This window comes from Ictidomys tridecemlineatus, chromosome 13 (genome assembly GCF_052094955.1).
Source record: "Ictidomys tridecemlineatus isolate mIctTri1 chromosome 13, mIctTri1.hap1, whole genome shotgun sequence".
In the NCBI taxonomy this organism is placed as follows: domain Eukaryota; kingdom Metazoa; phylum Chordata; class Mammalia; order Rodentia; family Sciuridae; genus Ictidomys; species Ictidomys tridecemlineatus.
The window spans coordinates 67,336,434-67,357,766 of record NC_135489.1 but is presented as its reverse complement, the minus strand read 5'-3'; the positions used below and the strand labels follow the sequence as shown (position 1 = coordinate 67,357,766).

General features: G+C 39.7%; 1 protein-coding gene across 1 annotated transcript in view; it reads right to left on the bottom strand.

Annotated features, from left to right (window-relative positions):
• The window catches only part of LOC144369669 (contactin-associated protein-like 3), a 137,604-nt gene that overhangs the window by 72,183 nt on the left and 44,088 nt on the right, over positions 1 to 21,333 (bottom strand). Inside the window, 4 exon segments of the mRNA XM_078029823.1 lie at positions 2,392 to 2,537; positions 3,405 to 3,587; positions 4,280 to 4,483; positions 9,785 to 9,932. Of these exon segments, the coding sequence (XP_077885949.1) occupies positions 2,392 to 2,537; positions 3,405 to 3,587; positions 4,280 to 4,483; positions 9,785 to 9,932 (681 nt within the window).

Here is a 21,333-nt window from a genome sequence, read left to right as displayed (position 1 = left end):
ATTTTAAAATAATCTTCAATGTACATTAAAACTATATATATATATATATATATATATATATATATATATATATATATATATATATATATGTGTATATAAATCAGAATATCCATTCTTGGCTTTTTAAAAAATTCTACTGAATGTGATGAATTTTATTGTAAAAAAATTGCTATGATGAATTAAATATAAAAAGATGAACAGTAATAGACACTAACCCATAGTATAAATCTAACCATCAGACTATTATTAATTTTTTGATTTTTTTGTCAGCTGCAAATGGTGGGGATCCAGTCTGACCTGACCACAGCCATCTTGAATCATAACAATCATGGTCCCAGAGGAAGCTGGCCAGTTTTGTTCTGCATAGTTTTGCAACAAACTACAAATAGATAAGACCATTAGAGTAGTAGGTGGAGCTTCAGAATCTGACCCTGGTGCAGGAATGAGCCCAGTTCTTTGGTATTAGCTTAAGAGAAGCCAGGAATATTCTGGTTTGCGTGAAGTAATTTTTGTCCTAATCCATACATATGCCCCTCCTTCTGACCCAAATTGTGGAGATGCATTGGTTTTGCTGCCACCCAGGATGGAGCTTCTGTCCATAAGACCCCCAATAAACAGCACTCTGTGCACTCCTGACTGTCTGCCTCTCCCTCTTCAGCCAACCGGGGCTGAGTTGTTCCAAACACTTGTCCTCATTGTTTAGGTGGTAGTTGTTTACACCCACACAGAAGTGAAGCTTCCTGCAACAGATGAGTGATGATTAGGTGAATGAGTCAATTATGACAATTGAATTTACCAAATTATATACATATATATATATATATTATATATATCATATATATATTATATATATATGTTATATATATTATATATTTTTCCCTTTTAAATGTTGAAGCAACAGATTTTCTATTTTTATAAAGAACATCTGACATTGAAATAACTCTCAAAATGGAATTCTTATATCTACCATTTTTTTATTCCCATGCATAATTTGGAAGGAATCTTCTTTTTGCTTGTTTCCATGTCAAACTGATACATTTCACCATCTTCAACCAATGTAATTAATTGGTTAATAGTTTTCTTTAGAAGGATATTTAGGACTCCATAAGTGTCAGGTTTATTGTGGTTATCCTGATTGGTTATAATCAGATGATAATTATGCCAAGAAATCCATCAGTGATCCAGTGTAATATGAAATTTGCATGGAAAACAATGTCTGAGTCCCTCCAATAATTGTGGCTGCTTGTGACTCATTCTTAACTCATTCCCATTCACCTCAATGATAGTATATAGGGCAACAGAGCCAAAGATGTCAGGGCGGGGATGAAGGACTCTTCTTTACACCAGGGATTGGCAAATACATGATGGGTTGAGTTCCGGAGGTGTTAGCTAGGCCTCTTGGTGTGGAGGCCCATTGTCCAGACACATGTTTGCATTAGGTTGGTTTCTGAGAATGCACCTCTGGCAATGCTGGTGTCAGTAACCGAGACTCTCCCTTCTCCTTCATGTCCCAGAAATATTTAGTGTCTCAGTTTCTCCAAGGATGGGGTCTTCAGGTAAAAGACTGTTCTTCCTTTATCTTTCACCTTGTCAAAGGTACCTGGAGCCTTCTTATCAGTGTTCCCTTCGTGTTTCGCTTTTCGAGCACCTTAATGTTTTCTTAGCCACCATTTATGTTTCTTTGGCATGGTTCACAGTAGGCTTCTAACTCTTCCTCTTCCTCCTCCTCCTCCTTCTTCTCTTTTTCCCCTTAAGCTCCTTGGAAGATTCATAGGTCTCATGGCTATATTTTTTCCCCTTTCTACCTGCAAACCCAAGTGAATCATTCATTTTGTGACCTAGTGAGCCAGAACCAAAGGTATTGTCAGATTTTGGTTCTAAAACCCATAAGCCAACTCCTTGCAGCCCATAAGAGGAAAGAAAACACTTTTTAAAACAATATCAGTAAGTAGTCCCGTGATGTGCTTCTAAGACTTGTCAAACTGAACATGAACTTGCCCTGTAACCCAAAACTTAGGTATTTTTAATTTTAAACATGGAAAAAAGTTTACTGATTTGGAAATATTTCCAGTTATTTAGGGATAGCTCATTGGAGATTTTCATTGCAAAATAATTAGTCCCCTGAGAATAATAATACCCCAAATATTTGAGACATACAAAGTCTGATCTCCATGCAAAAATAAGAAGTTACTTTACTTCATATTAACATGAAATAAGCATGTCCTGCAAGGCACATTTACTTTTTAGCTTTTTAATACATAATAAAAAACTTCTATCACATGTCCACTGTTTAAATAATAAGAGTTGAATATTTTAAGGGCAAAAGAAATATTTTAAGGGCACAAAACACTAAGAATTCATTTTCCTTCCCTTTTCTTTTAAGTTTCTTACCATAACAAGGGCCTGTGGTTTGTGTTTCTTGGCTAATTCAACAATATCCACTCCATTATATTAAAGATTTTCTACACATCCATAAAAGTTTGTATGTGAGATTGCCAGGGACCCTGCAGATGTCGGGATTCCTCCAAAGCTGATCTTAGAAAGAAAAATGACATAAATAACATTGTTTAGTGATGTTTTGATTATCTGTTTAAAACAGTTACGGTTAATAGGTGCAAGCAATGGTGGTCACAAATCCATCTGTGTCCAATTATATTTCCACATTTGTTCATTTCAAATGAGGCCCCCCTATTCTAGGTGGCACTTTTTGATGGTGTTATTTCTAGCACCAGACTTTGTGCATTAACTTAAAGAAAAAGGTGGATAAATTTCCTTTGTGAAAGGCCACGTTGTGAATATTTTTTGTTCTGTGGGTCACTTGGTACCTTCTGCACCACTCCATAATGTAGTTTTAGCACCAAAGCAGCTATAGACAACATATTTTGGAAAAGGACACGTGTTCCAATGAAACTTTTTAAAATGACAAAATGGCTCTTTTAAAATAAGACAAGATTCGGGCCCATAAAGTGCCAACCTCTACACTGGGTCCTATATTTTGTTATTACACAGTTAAGGTAATAAAATCATCGATGATCTAGTATAGACCAGGGTCTCTGTAGATATTATGTGCCAAAACCATGGGTATCAGACACTCATCACAGCTTTCCTGGTTTGCTCTGATTCTTCATGTGCTCAAAAGTAGCTCAAATCTGTCCTTGAAGAACAGGTAGAATAGATGTTATTGAAAAGTTAGATACATACTGGAGATACATTGCAAAAGATGTTGTGTCCTCAAAGAAGTTAAGAAACTGTTTATAGGGCTAGGGTTGTGGCTCCATGGTTGAGCGCGTGCCTCACATATGGGTTTGATCCTTAGCACCACATAAAAATAAACAAATAGAATAAAGGCATTCTATCCATCTACAACTACATTTTTTTAAAAATTATGCAATTTATGATAGTCTCAAAGTTAAGACCCAGGTAACTAGATTCTCCCCTTGCATGGAAATGACGAGTGTGTTTGTCCAACGTGAAGATGACATGAGTGCTGAGGACCTCGATGAGGACGGAGTGCCAGTGCTGGTCATCCAGCAGGCTGCCCAGGGTGCGGTTCACGTGGGCACCAGCAGGCTGCAGGTTGGCATTGCCTGAAAGGAGAAAGCACAGCAGGCTGGGGTGGTTCTGTTAAAAACCATAGATTCCCTTTGCTGCATCAGCACTACAACTTATGTCCACCCTTCCATCCCACATAGCTATCATCCATCTTTCTCTTCATCTGAACACAATGATATCTTGATATCTTTTGTGATTTCTTTTGTATTCATTTTTATACTTTGTTGAAATTGCCTTTTTTTTAGTGATTTGTTTTTTATGACTTTTCATGAAATCCTCATTTACCTTGCAAGTATTTTCTTTGCTAGAACATCACTATCGGTACCAGCTCATAATTTCACAACAGCCTATTCTTATCTGTATGATTATGTATAATGACAATATGTGATATATTATATGTATAATGCATTTATAATGGCCTTCTTACACAGTTGTCAAAATAAGTGCCGTTTGCGTAAATCATACTGGAGATGTGTACAGGCTGGATGCATTTGCTAGCAATGTCCCTCAGTTCTCATTCGCACTTTCCCATGACAATTCCACTTTGCACTCATTATTCCAGGGTAACTATCAGTAATGTGTCCCTGAACTCTCAAAGGTGTTTGGTTTCACTGATAAATCATATGGTCTCTTTCCTTAACTGTGAAAATTAAGTACCAATGGATGTATTTCCAACTATCCAGATTTTTATTTTAATCACTGGCATGAAAGAACAAATGCCTTTTACCTGAATTAAGAGAAAAGACAAGTTTTCCCTTAATTAATTGCAGAGATACGTGATTTCCATGTTGTCCTTCTCTGTGGAGTAGAATCCCATTGTTCTGCATGGTTTTAAATTTCAAAGAAATAACATCTCTTATTGGTCTTATGGGCTTTTTATCCTATCTGTATAGCAGGGCTCCTAGTCCATCAAAATAAACCACCTGAGATCCTGGGAAAGAGGATATGACAAAGTAATTCTAATTGTAATACATTGTACATTGCACCTGAAAATGGATAGGCCAATACAACTCAATATACGCAAACACACAGGTTACATTTCTAGTTGCTCATTGAGGAAAACACTGATAACAATGTATTCTTGATTGGTGTCACAAGTTGATATACCTAATACTCACTGGTAGGCTTTTTCATTTTCCAAATTGATCATTGAAAAACACATTTATTAATATATTCTCATTGACTTCTGTCTTTATACTGGTTTATTTCTTCTCATTCTATTTAATATTTTAAAAATCAGGAAATGTTATATTTCTACCAAATGAGTTGTCTGTTTTAAGATTGTTCTTCTGTTAAGAATAAGTGTCACTCAATTTAAATGATTTATTCATTCCCAGTAACTTTGACTTCTCTTGATTCTTATACATGTACACACATTAGTGAAGATTTTGTTTGTTTGTAAAAGACACACACACACACACAGTGGTTCTGTTTCTCTGGAGGACTTTAACTAATAAAGGCATACATTTTTTATTTCGATGGTTTGTTGAGAGAGCATGACTTCAATAACACTATTTTGGGCCTTCCGGAGAAGCCTGCCAGAACTACAATTCTGCCGTTTCTTTTCAGTTTTCTAATGGGGCCTTACAATTTCAACTATAAAGGTCATGATCATTCAGTTCATCAAAAAACAAGTGTGTCTTATCTATAATACAAAAGAACATCTGTCAAAATCAACTGAAGATGGAACAACAGACGTACAAAAAAATTTAACATTACCCAGAAAAATCTCTCGTGTTTTTTCAAAGTAGAAGGAAGAAAAAGAAAGCAGTTATCTTCAGAAAAATATATGTTTCTAATAAACAGAGGTGCACAAAACATGTGAAGCCGTCAGAAGCCAACCAGCCCAAATATTCAAGCTGAGATAGATTGTTTATTGTATTTAATTTCACAAAATAATATTTCTGCAAGTCTTTTGTGTAGTTATCCCTTTTCTTTAGGTTATGCAAAAAATATATTAAAAAAAAATTGTGCCTCAAAAACTCATCCATTTTGTGCAGCTTAATATTTGAAAGTTTACAAGTCTGATTTTCTCACATGGGGTTAATGTATGCAGGAGAAATTATTGTATTAAGTGCTACTTTACATACACACACACACATTCTGTGCAAAATATATGTAAACCAATTATTCCTTGTTATAGAACTAATTTTATGTGCACAATTAAAAGCAAAACTGTCAAATCCAAATGAGGCCACATACAGTTAGGAAATGGCAATTAATTAAGGAAAGCTTTCGAAAGACAGCAAAGACTTCACATTTTGCTGTTCCCATCACCTCTGTGTCTTTATGTGTTGCTCAAAGATAACGTTAATATTTGTGCTTTTATATTTTGTAGTTGTTTAACACAGTGTTCTGCTCCTGAAGAGGTCTTGCCTGGGTGATTTCGATCTGGTTTTGAGTTTTGCTTTTCCTTATTCCCCATGTGACTACGCTAGACCACAGCAGGATTGATTTTCTAAGAAATACGAAGGGGATTTCCTGAAATGTTTTTCTCAGGCAAATGGAAAAGCATAAGTGTTAGAAGACTTGTTTCAAGCCCAGTTTCAAGGTGATAACCTTGAAACTCTAGTCCATTAGGTAATGCCTTGACTTCTTGTCGAATGTGACTGTGCTGCTTCAATCTAGAAATTTAAACACATGCTTTTAACTCAGTATGGGGACTTTTGAATGAAATAAGTTAATATAATAAAAAAAATCCAAGTTAAAAAAATAGTCAACTCTGACTTGTGAAGTCAATACATGAAAAAAATGAAACTAAATAAAAGCACATGTTTTCGATAAAGAACATTTAGCTCAAAAATTAAGCAGCAATTTTAATTTTTGAAAATTGAGTGCTGGTGAGGGAGATCTCCACAAGGTCTCTCTCAGGAGTGATCTGCCCATCAGGGAAGCAAGCCTTTCAGGACTTGGTGCTTGCAGGTAGTCTAAAAGTCAACCTTTTCCCCATCTGCCACATTTTTAGCAATTTAAGACTCTTGTAAGAGCAAATAAATATTTTATAGCCCTAATCAATACAAGTGAACCTCTATAATATATATTTGAATAAAAACAAAAAATAATAAAAATTCAGTATCACGTTTATTATAAACTTTCATAATAACCTTTAAGAGAAAAAAATTATTGGTATAAAATTCAATTATATGAATAGGAAATGCAGAGGGACACTGGAAAATTAGAGAACCAAACTTCTTCAAGTTTTTCTGCCATCCAAAATGACTGGAGACAACTTAGTTCTTGGCTTAAAAGAGGAAGTGCTTGTCTAATTTGGTATGAACTTGGTTTATAATTGTTCAACTTACAAATTGAGATTATAGTTTTGATTACTGGATTTCTGTGGTTATTAACAACACAGATACACCACCATTAGATAGAGCTATATTTTCCAGTATGGAGGTTAATTTGTCTTATATATTAAATCTCTGTTCTAGTCCCTTTACCAGTTCTTTTCTTTTCCTTTTAGGGACATTTCATAATATAGAGTACTAGTTCAGAGGAAGGACAAAGGAGTTAAAGCGTGAATCTTAGTTCCATCCTACACAGGTTACACACCTTCTCTGAGCTCAGTTTCCTCATCTGTGACATGAGACTGAAAACAGGCCTTACCTCACAAGACTGTTGTGAGAATCTGACGTGTTAACATCCATGGAGTTTCACAACAGTGCTTAGCACACAGAAGGCCCACAGTGGATAAGTGCTTATGATTTCTAGAGCTCTGGGCAGAGAGAAAAAAAAAAGGTGGAAATTAGTTTTCAACAGCACACAGAGGACTTACAGGAAAGCCAGCAGCTTAAAATGATAATGAATTTCATTTCTGAAGGATGCAAGAAATCTTCAACTTTCAAGTCTCATGGTTGGATCCCACCCGGCAAGGAAAGAGATATTTACAACTATCCCACACCCAAGCTGACTCCTTATCTGCCAGCCAGCCTCTTCCTGAGCCTGACTCATTTCAATCGCTGGTGACCTAAATCTTACTGGGAAGTATGTCTATCTATTCATTTTAGAGGCAAGAGAGAGTGTAGAAGTGACACTTGAAGATGATTGGTACCATTACATCATCACGGCGCTTCCCAGAAAGGAATATTGGAAAAGAGCCAAAGACAGATGCATTCAGAGTTTCTCAAAGATTAATTCCTGAAAGACTAAGAACTTATTGTCACAGACAGTATTCACCTGTCTGGGAGGAATTTGGTAAAATCTATGTCCCCATTCAGATACCTCAACGTGTGGTACAGCCCTTTGTCTAGCACATGTGGGTGGCTGGGTCCAATCCCTAGAATCTGGAAAAGCGGCAGAGATAGAGAAACTGCACATGCTAATCAGAATCCATGAAAATTTATAGCGATAGTGAGCATTTTGCTATAAATAGAGTGTAACTGGGAAAAGACACTGCCTTAAAGCAACGTCATATCTCATAATAAAGTTCTTGAATCAAAACAGGGCAGTGGACATACACATGAAAATACCAAAACGTACCACCCTTATTAACATAAAGTGTCAACAGCGTACACAAAATCAATACATCTGAAAAATAATTCCTCGAAGACAAAAAGGACATTGTAGAGATTCACCTTCTGGAGGACATATTTTGAATTACTCAGTAGTGGTGAGATCTTATCCATCTGCATCTTGTTTCCTCAGTGACTCTTACCCAACAGCTCAAGTCTACAAAAGTTAACAGTGCCGAGAGATTCCACAAGATCTGGATGGTGCACTGTGCTTCTTGGGACTGGTCACGGAGCTTTGATCTTTCCAATATTACTCTGAGGAGCTCGAGTAGCATCTCCTCATGAAGGAACATCAAGCTAATGGCAAATCCCCATCAAAGAGCGTGTTCTGCTTTGAAGTCAGTAAACCTGAAGTTGTTTCAGAGTGATGGGAGGACAAGCTAATTTCAGAGCATCAAAGAGAAATTCCAAGTATCAGACACTGTAGCCATTGCAACAGTGAACTCAGCTGGGTTCAAGGGAATACAGTGATGAAAGAAAATGACCAATGGGGGGGGGAGAAAAGAAAGTCGGATGGAAAAACAACACCATTATACTTAATGTTCCATAGAAATGTAAACATTAGATTACAGATTTAGGAAATTAATTGGCTTGCACAGGGGTTGAGTCACAGAATGTGAATAATAGCATTTCATGACTTTAAATGCTTCATGGGTGGTAGATGAATATTATGTTTTAGAAAATTAACATTCTGCAAGGTCAAAGCCGGGATTAGCAAAGAATGGAGGCGGATGTTTGTGCAAATTGTATCACACGGGGGTCCAACCTGACCAAACCTGAGATGCCAAAGATAATTCCATCCAGTCTATTTTTTGCATGTTCTCCAGGTCTACACAGGAATTATTTTTTTATTATTGTCCCATTCTGACAATAATCTATGATGATATAAAGAAATAGAACAAGTATATCCTGGATTATCCAATAACGGCTAGATGATAAACTCTTGCCACACAATTTCATGGTCTGCTTTTCACGTCTGTGTTATATACTCACATTAGTTCCATTCTTTTTACTTTGGTCTCCCACAGGCTAGACAAGTGCTCTGCCCTTAAACTGTATTCCCAACCCTTTTAATTTTCAAGGCTGACCTTGAACCTGTGACCTTCCTGCATCAGCTCCCAAGGAGCTAGAATTACAAGCCAGTCTTTTGACTTTGATTATAGTTAATAGATGAGAAAAAGAGGCTGACATAATGACATAATAGATGAGAAAAAGAGGCTGACATAATGCATATACATGTATCCCTTCCAAGGAAGAAAAAGTGAAGCCTCAGTGCGCTGTACAGAGATTTCCCAGGGACGTCAACAGAGAGAGGCAGAGTCAGAACTGAGACACCACTGAGCAGGCGCTGTGCCCAAGAAACCGGAGCCCCCCATCCCCTCTGCATTCCTATACTGAGTGTCTGCATCAGAAGAACAGCTTCATCTGTCCCTGGTTTAGACTTTATTGACTTTATTCAATGGCTATTATATTGTAAGTACTCTGTTAAACTCTGGAAATCTAAATATTAATACATCTTGATTAAGGTCCACCTCTAAATTCAACTATAAAAAGTAAAAACTAAAGTCCACTCTGTCATGGGAAAATAAACACAAGATTAAAAAAAAAATCAGTTTGGCTTCACAGTTATTTAAAATTCAGAAGTCAAGTTCAGTTGGCAGTTTGGCTTTTGTGGCATCCCATGCAGATGTGGATTTCTTCCAGCAACCAAGGCTACTTACTGTATGCACACCCATACACCTCGACCCGCATCCCAATCCTGCGCTTGGGGTTCCAGGCTAAAGGCAGGAAGCGCAGGAACCTGGCTTCCAAGGGGGGCTGGAGCCGGTAGTGCACCACGCTGTCCGCGTTTGTGTTTCCTGAAAATCCCTGCGAGAAATCAGAGAAAGATCCAGGTCAGGGCAGAGAACCACATTCCCTTGGCCTCCGCTCCATGGATGACAGAGCACATGCGCTCTGTTGCTGTGGAAAAGCCCTCTTTCAAGAATGTCTACTAACGTTTAGCCCAGATGTGACGCCCTCTCCCGGGTCTCTCCATCAGTCACCATTGTCCAAGTTTTCTGTATTTATGGGACAGTGGAAATTTCATCAGCACCTTTAACATGTCCATAAACACAGTAGCTTCCCTCAAATTTGCTTTTCTGAATTTTTTATCTCCTCCTCTAATCTCCAGGAAATAAAGATGCTCCCATCAACCACATCACCCAGGGTGGTAAAACACCTGGGTGATGAACATCCAATGCTACAGAAGAATGGACGTGAATGGGACATGAGGGTGGGGAAGGGACCTAGCATGGATCTGGCCCCACCCCCTTAGGTTCCAGACAGGAGATGGCTGGAGGTCAGTGGCTACCACCTAGGGTGGGAGGGCTCTCATCCTAGGGGTTTTACTTCAGGTGCAGAGTTCATCCCATGTCACCTGGCTGTCTCCACATCAGTGCAGGTTTTCTTTCCTACTCTGCTTCAAAACTCAGATTTCCTGTGGCCAGAGTTCTGGGGGTATCCAGGGAACCCCCCCCAACCTTATCTGCCTAGGGCAAAGGACAGTGCTTCTGCCTAGTGTCATCACCTGATCATCATCATGAAAGACCAGAGAGAGAGCAAAGAAGTTTATGTAAAATACTTTTTGTCTCGTTTCCAGCTGTGTATGGGGGAGAGCAGGTGAAAGAGGTTGGATCACTACCATGTACAATTAGGACACGTTAATCAAAAATCAAAACTAATAAAAATGTGCAGGAACAAGGGGAAGACTGATGTTCCCGCACATACACATTTATTTGAGATCACTTACCAATGACCAGTTCAATCAATAAGGTAAAAACAGTGCTGATAACCACTCACATGGAAGTATAAACTTAGAAAAATTAATATTTTCACTTCTTATACAATTTTCTGCTGTGTATAACTCCCTTTATCAGGGTGTTCAAACATAGCATGTGGGTTTTATATGAAAAAGTGCAGGGGTGGGTTGAGATGAGGGATTCATGAAGAACCCGCTTCCTAATGAATAAAGGTTTAAATCAGAACTTTTCAACTTTTTAGCTGCAGCCAAAGTTGTATTAGAGAGAAATTCAAAGACCGAGAGACTCTTTCACTTAATAATCATGAAATTAGGGAGTAAAACGTCTGCTTGCAGAGACTCTAACAGTAGAATGGCTTTTTCCTGACATGCCTGGGGCATGCAGTTACACTCAATGTTTGGAGCTGGCCCATTACTTCAACCAACTGTCAGGGAAGTTATCTGGGCTGGGGCTGGGGCTCAGTGGAAGAGCACTTGCCTAGCACATGTGAGGTGCTTGGTTTGATCCTCAGCACCATATAAAAATAAATAAATAAAGGTATTATGTCCATCTACACCTAAAACAATTTTTTTAAAGGATGTTATCTGCCCAATTATTTTGCTTTGTTAAAGAATTTGCCAGCTTAACAATACAAATGGAATTAGAATCAATCTGCAAAGTCCCAGACCCCCTGAGGGCTTCCCTTGGTATAAATAAATAGAAATTGAACCACAGAACAGCCTTAGTGAGGGCGGTCAATTTCAATGCTAGTGTAAAGTCATATTATTCATATTTTTTTAGAATTGTAACCAGTTCCTTAAGATACCCACCAAATAAAGTTGTTCTTTAAAGATGCAGAAATTAAAAAGAGAGGAATGATCTACACGAGTATTTCACTCCTGTAACATTTAGGGCTCATTCTCGAAATCACCTTCTATTTTACAATAAAATACCGTGTCTTTAAAAATGTAAGGTAGTCTTTTATTCATTAAATTCCAAATTTGCCTTGAGAGTTTCCATAAGAGACGTGAATTTATAAGCAAGCAAAAACAGAAGCATGTTAGTCATAAATAATAAAGAGCTCTTCCTGCCTGGTTTTGTTTCATAGAAAACAAAGGTTTTAGAAGCAGAGAGCCAGGCATTCTCTGTGGAAATATACAGCCCTCAGCAACTCTCTGGAGCCTTAAATCTTCATTTAGAGACAAATAAGAGACACAGCACTACTGAGGGGACGGTTAGCAAACAACTTTTAGAATCCACAGTCCTTCATATTCTCTTCTGTCCTTGCTCAGGCACCTGACCTTGATGGAAGGCACCATAATTTCTTTTGAAAGTGAAAAAATAATGACTACCTGAAAATTGTGGACATGATTAAACCCATTAACGTATGTAAAGGATTTGTCAGATTATAGACTATTCTCTCCACAGAATTCCCCACCACTCGTATGTATGTGTTACAGCTTTGGGGGGACTTCTGAGAAACTGAGACAGTGCAAAGACCCCCTTCAAACCCTGATTCTTGCAATCAAGTCAGAAGGATTTCAGACACGTCACTCAGAGGTACAGGAATAAGTGTATTGAAGGGACAGGAAAGGGGAAGGGGACACTATGAAGGGAGAGAATATGTCCTCTCCCTCTCAGAGTGGACAGGGATAGTGTCTCTTCTGTACTCTGGTTTTATGGGAGATCCCAGAGAAGTTTCCAGAAAGTCAGACCCAGACCCACCTCTTGACGTTTGACTGACAGCAAAATGACTTCAGATTTGAAAGTACCAACAGCCACGACAAATCTAGGTCACCTTGGCCTATGCTGACCAGTTCTAATTGTATTCTTAACCACATGTTATTACAGATTCTATGGTTAGGAGGAACTATCCTTATCTTCCAGTTTCAGGTTATGGCCACAGAATTCTTCCCTTCAGGGTAACTTGGATTCCTCTTATCAACATCAATTTAGGCCTGCGTTTCTCCTGCAGATAACAGGGAGTTTGCTGAGGAATTGACGTATCCTGTCTACATAGGCCAGGCAGGGCTGCAAGTAAATTGCTTCTTGGAAAAGAAAGCATGTGAGGGTCAGCACGGTGGGCCCACTTATAGAATTATCCCCTTGACCTCCTGTTCCCACCATCCTCCTCTGTCTGGCCACTAACACTTTGGTTTGCTCTTCACATTCACATTGGCCAGATTTAACAATCTGGCTGGAGGGGCTACAACTCTCATGGGACCACCTGGCCTCCTACCTAATGTGGCTTCATGGAGGACACTCTTGATGAGGGGTCACTATCACACGCCCAGCCTTCAGTAGACAAATGGGCGGCCAGTCTAAGATTCATCATCAACAGTAATTTTTAAGAAGCCTCTTAGAGATCTGTCATTCTGAAACAGTTCTGTCTTTAATACATTTTTATTAAATCTTTATTTTAAACGATGAGTTTCAGAAATGAACCTCAGAGACATTTGAGAGCAGGATTGAGTCTCCAGGAGGTACCACCAGTGCACCAAGCAATCCCACTGTTTCTTCAGTCAGAACTCACAAAGCAACGTGTATGAAAGATACCAGTTTTTTGTTTTCCCAACACTTGAAAGTACTAAATAAGGAGCTCAGTGCCTAGCATGTGTGATGTTAGAGTCTGTAAATAAGTCAGGATGGCACCTGGTATTTTTCCAGAGGAATGTTAGAGTTCGTAAACAAGTCTGGATGGTGCCTGGCAAAATGCCAGAGGGAGTGGTTTGAGAAGTAACAAAAGCAAGCCATTAAGTGTGGAGATTCCTTATTGGTTGATTGATGTATCTAGTTTATGCTAATTAAGATAAGCTGTGTGAAATGTATAAATAGTTCTGTTGTCCTACAATAAATGGCTCCTACTCCTGCTGTATCAACATATACAAGTTATTCGTCACCCCCTGGTTATTTTGCTGCAGCCGGACTGCGGCAGTGTGACACACTGGGTTATATCCTTAGGACCACATAGAAATAAATAAAATCAAGGCATTCTGTCCATCTACAACTACAAAAAAACATACTTTAAAAACATGTGCTAAACAAGACTCTTATTTCAATATGCTGTTACTATCTTAGTTGTAACGGTTATGAGGCAGGACAGCACCCCTGGGTGAGAAGCACCCTGTACTCCTAGGCTATAATTCTCCTTGGATTGCCCAACTCAGCTGATATTGGACATGAGCTTCAGTCTCTGTGATCTCAGCTTCTTTGTGAATAATATGGGAAATATAACAACTGCTCTGCCCAATTTATAGCTTGTTGAAAGTTTCTGAAAGTGCCTTAAAAATTCTAAGGAGCTATACAAATGAAAGATATAATTAACCTGCCCTATAAGGTATGTTAACAAGACTATTTGATTAAGATAGTTTGTAATTTATAAGTGTTATTAGGAAAAATTGTATTAATGCTAAGTGTAGAGCATTAGGAGTATAATTAACCCAGCATATGCCCTGAGAGTATTTTATGAATCGATTAAATGGTGCTTCTACAGGTTATTAAAAAGTGAGTATATTATCTTTATCACCTTTCTATGAGTAGTATAATTACACCTGTGTAAAAAGTGAATTAGTAGAAAGCATGATGAAAGATAAAACAACATTTATGTAAATTTAAATATTTGTGAACAAAAGAATCGAGCCTTTTTTTTTTTTAGAAGAATACACAAAACACATTGGACTCAGGAAAGGTGAATCATAGGAATGATGAATGAATGAAGAGATAACGGAGGCTGAGGAGGGCCACCTGACACAGACCAGAACAATTCTTTACTGATGCATCATTGAAGAATATGACCAGTCAAACCCTTGGCACTCAAAGCCAAACACACACACACACACACATACACAACACACGCACACACACAACACACGCATACACGCACAGGCTCCAGCATGTGGACCCAAGTATCTGGATGGAGCGCCTTCAACCTTCTGCTGATACCTCCTGACCTTCTCTATTCTCCAGGAACCAGCTGTGGTTGAAGGAAGTGCTGCTGCAGGTATGGCCTGGGGCTGTCCCAGAGACTTGTCCCAGCTGACTGTGAAGCCATCACTCCCGCAGGGTGATTGACTTCTGTGACTATCTGCTATATTGGATGTCCCCTCCAAAACTTGTGTTGAATTTCTTCGCTACAATAGCCATATTACCAAAAGTGGTATACAGGTTTAATGTAATTCCTATTAAAATCCTAATGACGTTCTTCACAGAAATAGAAAATGCACTCATGAAATTCATTTAGAAGAGTAAAAGGCCCAGAATAGTTAAAACAATCCTTAGCAAGAAAAGTGAAGCAGACCTTAAATTATACTACAGAGCTATAGTAACCAAAACAGTATGGTATTGGCACCAAAACAGACATGAAGACCAATGGAACAGAATAGAAGACACAGAGATAATATAAATACAGTTATTTCATACTGGACAAAGGCACCATAAACATACATTGGAGAAAGGAGAGCCTCTTCAACAAATAGTGCTGGGAAAACTGGAAATCCTTATGTAAAATGAAATTTAACCACTCTCTCTCATCCTGGACAAAAATCAACTCAGAGTAGATCCAGGACCTAGGCATTAGACTGGAGACCCTACATGTACTAGAAGAAAATGTAAGCCCAACTTTCCACAATGTCACTTAGGAACTGACTTTCTCAACAAGACTCCTAAAGCATAAGAAGTAAAATCAAGAATCGATAGAGGGGATGGTATCAAACTAAAAAGTTTCTTCAAAGCAAAGGAAACATGCAAGAACATGAAGATAGATCCTACAGAATGGGAGAAAATCTTGACCACCTGCACATCAGATAGACATTAATCTCCAGGATATATAGAGAACTCAAAAGACTTAACACCAAAAATGAATAAATAGATAGATAGATAGATAGCTAATCAATAAATGGGCAAAGGAACTGAATATAGACACTTTACAGAAGAAGAAATGCAAATGGTCAAAAAATATATGAAAAAATATTCAACGTCTATAGCAATTAGAGAAATGCAAATTAAAACTACACTGAAATTCCATATCACTCCAGTCAGAATGTTAATTATAAAAATGCAAGTAATAGTAAGTGTTAGCAAGGATGTGGAGAGAATGGTACACTCATACATTGCTGGTGGGACTGCAAAATGGTGCAACCACTCTGGAAAGCAGTATGGAGATTCCTCAGAAAACCTGGAATGGAACCACCCTTTGACCCAGTTATCCCACTCCTCAGTATATAGCCAAAGGATTTAAAATCAACATACTACAGTGACATAGCCACATCAACATTTATAGCCCAATTCACAATAACTAAGCTATGAAACCAACCTAGGTGCCCTTCAACAGATAAATGGATAAAAAGAATGTGATACATATAAACAATGGAATATTACTAAGTCATAAAAAGAATGACTTTTGCAGGTAAAATGCTAAGCCAGTCCCAGAAAACCAAAAGCTAGATGTTCTCTCTGGGCATGGAGGGTGGAGAATAGAAGTTCACTGGATTAGACAAAAGGGAATGAAGGGAAGGTGGGGTGATGGGAATAGGAAAGACAGTAGAATGAATCAGACAGAACTTTTCTATGTTCACATATAAATAAGTTTTAAAAATTAAAAAGAATCTTTGTCATGTAACATTATTAACATTGTAACATTAAGTCATGGGAACTTTCAGAGGTGATTAAGTAACAAGGGCTCCACCTTCACGTTAATTAATGCTCTTATTGTAGAAATTGGTTAGTTATCATGGGAATGAGTTTCTGATAAAAAGTATAACTTTGGTCCACTTTTTCTGTCTCCCAAGCTCACTTGCCTTTCCACAATGTTATGTTGCAGCACAGGAGCACTATGTTCTTGAACTTGAACTCACATATACCTATATTGTTTATAAATTCCCCAGTCTGTGGTAATCTGTCATAGCTACAGGAAACAGGCTAAGACACTGTTGAAGGCTTTTTAAGGTTTGGAATTTCCAGTAAGTGGAAAATTATAGGAGCCCCACGGATTGACCTGAGTCTGAGTTAAGTCCCAGCAGTTATTAGTTCTGTGACTGTGAACAAATTACTGGTGGCCCATGTGAATAGGATGAACATGTGATAAATGATTAATCATTACCCAATGCTGCTTGTTACTGTCATTGTTACTATGCTAAATATTTCCTCCTCTTCTTGTAACACTGTTCTCTGAAGCAGGGATCAGAGAATAAGGTATATCCACACCCCCAACCCCACAACTCTCCATGAGCCTCTGCACACACCCTTAATTCTCAAATGGACTCATCTTCATCCATAGGTTGGCAGCTCCTCACTAGCAGATGATGTTAGGAAAGAATAGCATTTTTTTCATGTTAGTTTCAGAGGATTATAGATAGTGATGTAGCCTGCAAAACTGCTTCTTATTTAAATTGGTACCTATAATTGGCTATGTGAGGAGATATACTTAATTATTTTTTTCAATACTAGGGATTGAAACCAGGAGTACTCCACAATGTGCCAAGACCGCCCCCCAGCCCTTTTTATTTTTTATTGGGAGACTGGGTCTCACTAAGTTGCTGAGGCTGGCCTCCCACTTGCAATCTTCCTGCCTCAGCCTCTCAAATTGCTGGGATTACAGGTGTGCACCACTGCACCCAGCTGTAGTTAATTATTTTAAAGTAAGGGCTCTTGAATCATCATTTTCTGTTAATAATTTACTAGCCACTATAATACACTAGTGCTTATTAACATAAATAAAATAAGGAAAATGGGGTTTCCCTTGACTCTAGCACAAATTAATGGACTTAACCAGGAGCATTACATGGTGTGGGTGGTGGTGCTGGATTTACATTGATTAGCTGTGAGATTCAGGGTGAGTTACTTGAGGTGTCAGGTTTACATGAAGGGCACCATACAAACTACTATAAAATCCAAAGCCTTTTCCTCTAGAAAGACTGTGGTCTACACACTGGGTTTCTCTTCAGGTATAGATAAGCTCAGTGGATATAGAGAAAATAAAAGAATAATCCCCAATAGTATGAGTACCATATTTAAAATATATGTGTAGATAGATGGATATATTTAATTAGGTATAGACTCCTATTTGAAGACTGAGTCGTGGAGAATGTTTGCATGATGCTTGATATTTGAACATGTGCTATGTTTTGGATATGAAGTGTCCCTGAAGGACTCACGGGTTAAAGATGTGGTCCCCAATGCAGCATGTTCAGAGGTGGGGCTTCTAGGAAATGACTGGATCATGAGGGCTCTGACCTCCTCAGTGGATTAATCCACTTGATGGATTCATGATTGAATGGATGATTGGGAGGCCGTGAGAACTGTGGAAGGTCCTTGCTGGAGGAGGTAGGTCACAGAACCTGCCCTGAAGCGGGTATTTTATATACACTGATACCTACATAGATAACACAGTTTAATAGGCTTTCTTACCGAGATGTTGCCATTGACTTTAAGTGACCCCACTAATTAATTAAATGCCTTTTCTAAAAGCAGGTAATTCATCTAACTGTCGTTTGACTTGGCCCAGGGGGAACCCTGCTCTGTGACATTGATGGGAAGGGCCTCCTGCTCTCAGGTGTCCTATTGGACATCTAGAGCTGGCTTGTCATTAAAGTCCAGGCCATTCCCCTGGCGCCATCTCTGACTTCTGGAGGCCTTCAGTGACCAGCCTGTACTGGCACATAGTGGACATTGCTGCAGAATCAGGGCCTATTCCAGGTCAATAAATGCCTTCTGGGTTGAGGGCTCGGGACAGGCCCCCAAGACTCACACCCCTCTCTGACCTTCCTGGCTCTCGCCAGTGTTGAGCACATAGTTGGCACCTAGTAGATACTAGTGGGTTGACCTGGTTGTCAGAGGTCATCTCTCTAGACCAGGCCCTTGGTCTGTACATACACGGGCATCTGCGGTCCTTGGCTGGAATGGGGTGCTCTCTGCATCTGCACCTCTGCCCTGGTCCCAGTCACGTTCTGCCGCTTGCTACCAACCACAGAGCAGTTACTTAACTGGGCTGTTTTCACCCTTCGCATTGCCGAGTGTCCCAACTTGCCCAGATTAAGAATGAGCTGGGAATGACTATTACTAAATCAGAGGCCTAAGTAGTGTTTTAATTGCTATGGTTTAGGTCTTAAATGTCCCCGTAAAGGCCTGTGTGCTGGCTTGATGGCCAGCCTGTGGGATTATTAGAAGCTAGTAGAACCCTCGGGGGCGGGGGCGAGGTGCAGAGGAAGGAGGTGAGGCCCAGGGAGTGGCCTTGAAGAGGTGATGAGCCCATTCCCTCTCCCCTTTGCTTCTGGCTATCAAGAATTCAGCCCTACTAGTGTATGTTGTATTCTGCTGCCTTTCCTATCCTCTACTATCCCCCCACCCTGGCAGTATGTAAAAAAGTGGATGTGTAACCAATGTGATTCTGCAATCTTTATACGGGGTACAAATGGGAGTTCATAACCCGCTTGAATCAAATGTATGAAATATGATATGTCAAGAGCTTTGTAATGTTTTGAACAACTAATAATAATAATAATAATAATAATAATAAAAGAATTCAGCCCTTTTTGTGCTCCACACTCCTGCCTCAGTGTCCAGTGCTGTCACATACCCCAGCACAGCAGGGCCAGGTGACCACAGCCCAAGACCTCTGAAACTCTGAGCCAAAATAAGCCTTTCCTCCTTTTCCTCAATTTTCTCAGCTAGTTTGTCACAGTGATGCGAAGCTAACACAGTTCTTCAGATCACTTGTTTATAATGTTTAAGGGTCAGTACTGGACATCGGATAGATGGATCCATTTTGTCCATCTTAGGGGAAAACAGATCAACACACTTTGTTAAACTGGATCTTCCACGTGATCTTCCGCTCTGTGCGTTGGATATGCCACTGAAATGGCCGTGATCCAGGAGCTATTGTGAAAAACAGTCCACAGTCCTCATAGTTTAAGAAGAGCTGTGACAATGGCTCAGGGAGAGAGGTACCTGGATAGAAGCAGTGACTCTGAGGCCCGCCGATGCCCAAAGGGGAAACTTCAAGCAGGATAAAGCTCGCCATCTCTGACTTCATTTTGTACCTGTCTCCTTTATTACCTTAAACTGTGGGTCACATCCCTGCTCCGCTCTGCACATAGACATGCCAATCATCTAAGAGGTGTTCATCTACAAACTAGTAACACAAGGTCCATTAGCCCTTCATTGACCTAACCTATAATGCCCCCTTGAAGACTGAGGCAAGATTTGCAGCCACCTGTTTCAGACCCTGGAGTGCTGCCCCAAGTCATGTCCCCTTCCCAGGATCACAGGTCCCACAGACAAACACCCTGAGCAGCAGGTGGGACTTGCCCCCTCAGGTGGTAAGGACCTCTGCAGAGCCAGCTCCTCCCAGAACCAGCCCTGACAGTGGTCAACAGATCTCAGTCTGACCAATGCTGCTTAGTGAGGCAGAACTCTGGCCTCTGCCTGTCCTGCCTCTATTGAAACCCAAAGCTCCTGTCAGCACCTGAAGACAGGCCTGAGATGCTGGGTCTGCCTTGGCCTTCCCAATAGGGTCATGGTGCCTGAAGTTCTTTTCCTGCTTTTCACCATGACCTTTGCTGCTTGGTTTTTAAGGTGAGTGGCCAGACCAGGTTTGGGGGGATCTCTGGAGTCAGGCCTCTGCTGTAGCAAGCTGCCAGGGAAGAAAGCCCACCCTCCCAGCATCCGCCTGTTGCAGTCGGCTGATCTCCACCCTGAGAAGAGAAGGGTGAGCCACCTGGGGTTGAATCCACCTTGGTTTCAGGGATTTCTGTTTCCTCCCCCTATGTGCCTGCATCAGCTGATTTTCCATTCTGTGAGGCAGAGAAATGAACTCCTGGAGCCCAGGGCCCTGGATTCTGATGTCTTCTCCTTGACAATGCCCCTGGGCCTTGCCCTTCCTTTTCCTGTTTTCTGGGGCTCAGTGGAGCCAGTTCTTTTGAACCTACTTGGGCTTCTGCCATTTTATCTGGCTAGGAAGTTTGGAATCTGTAATTCTGTGGTACCTATTAGGAGGGAAAGGACTAAGGTCGGTGCAGAAAGGAGGTTGATTGGGGGAGATCTGTTGTATTTGGTTAAGAATGACAAGTGCTAATTTTGTCTCAATGCTAGGGAAATTTCTTCACTATCTGGGTTTTTTTTTTTTTTTTTTTTTTTTTTTTTTTTTTTACTTTTTTAACAGCTATAAACCTAAGACTAAGAAAAAGATGATTTTCCCCCTGCAGTACGGCTGGCCTTTGTATCTGAAAGTGCACTTGGATTCAAAGTTACTGTACTCCCTTTCTTGTCTGGCTCTTGGTCTGTGATATTTGGATAACTGGGAAATTCTTTGTTTCAGAACACTTGTCACATTTGCTCACAGCACTGAGTCTCTCTCTCTCCTGATGCTCCTCCACTAGGTAAATTTGCTTTTTTTTTCTTTTTTTGTCTCCTCTTGGTCATCCTAACCTGGTCCCTTTTAAGGCAGAGGTTCTATGAACACCTGATCATAAAGGTCTAACAAAAGAGGCACTTCC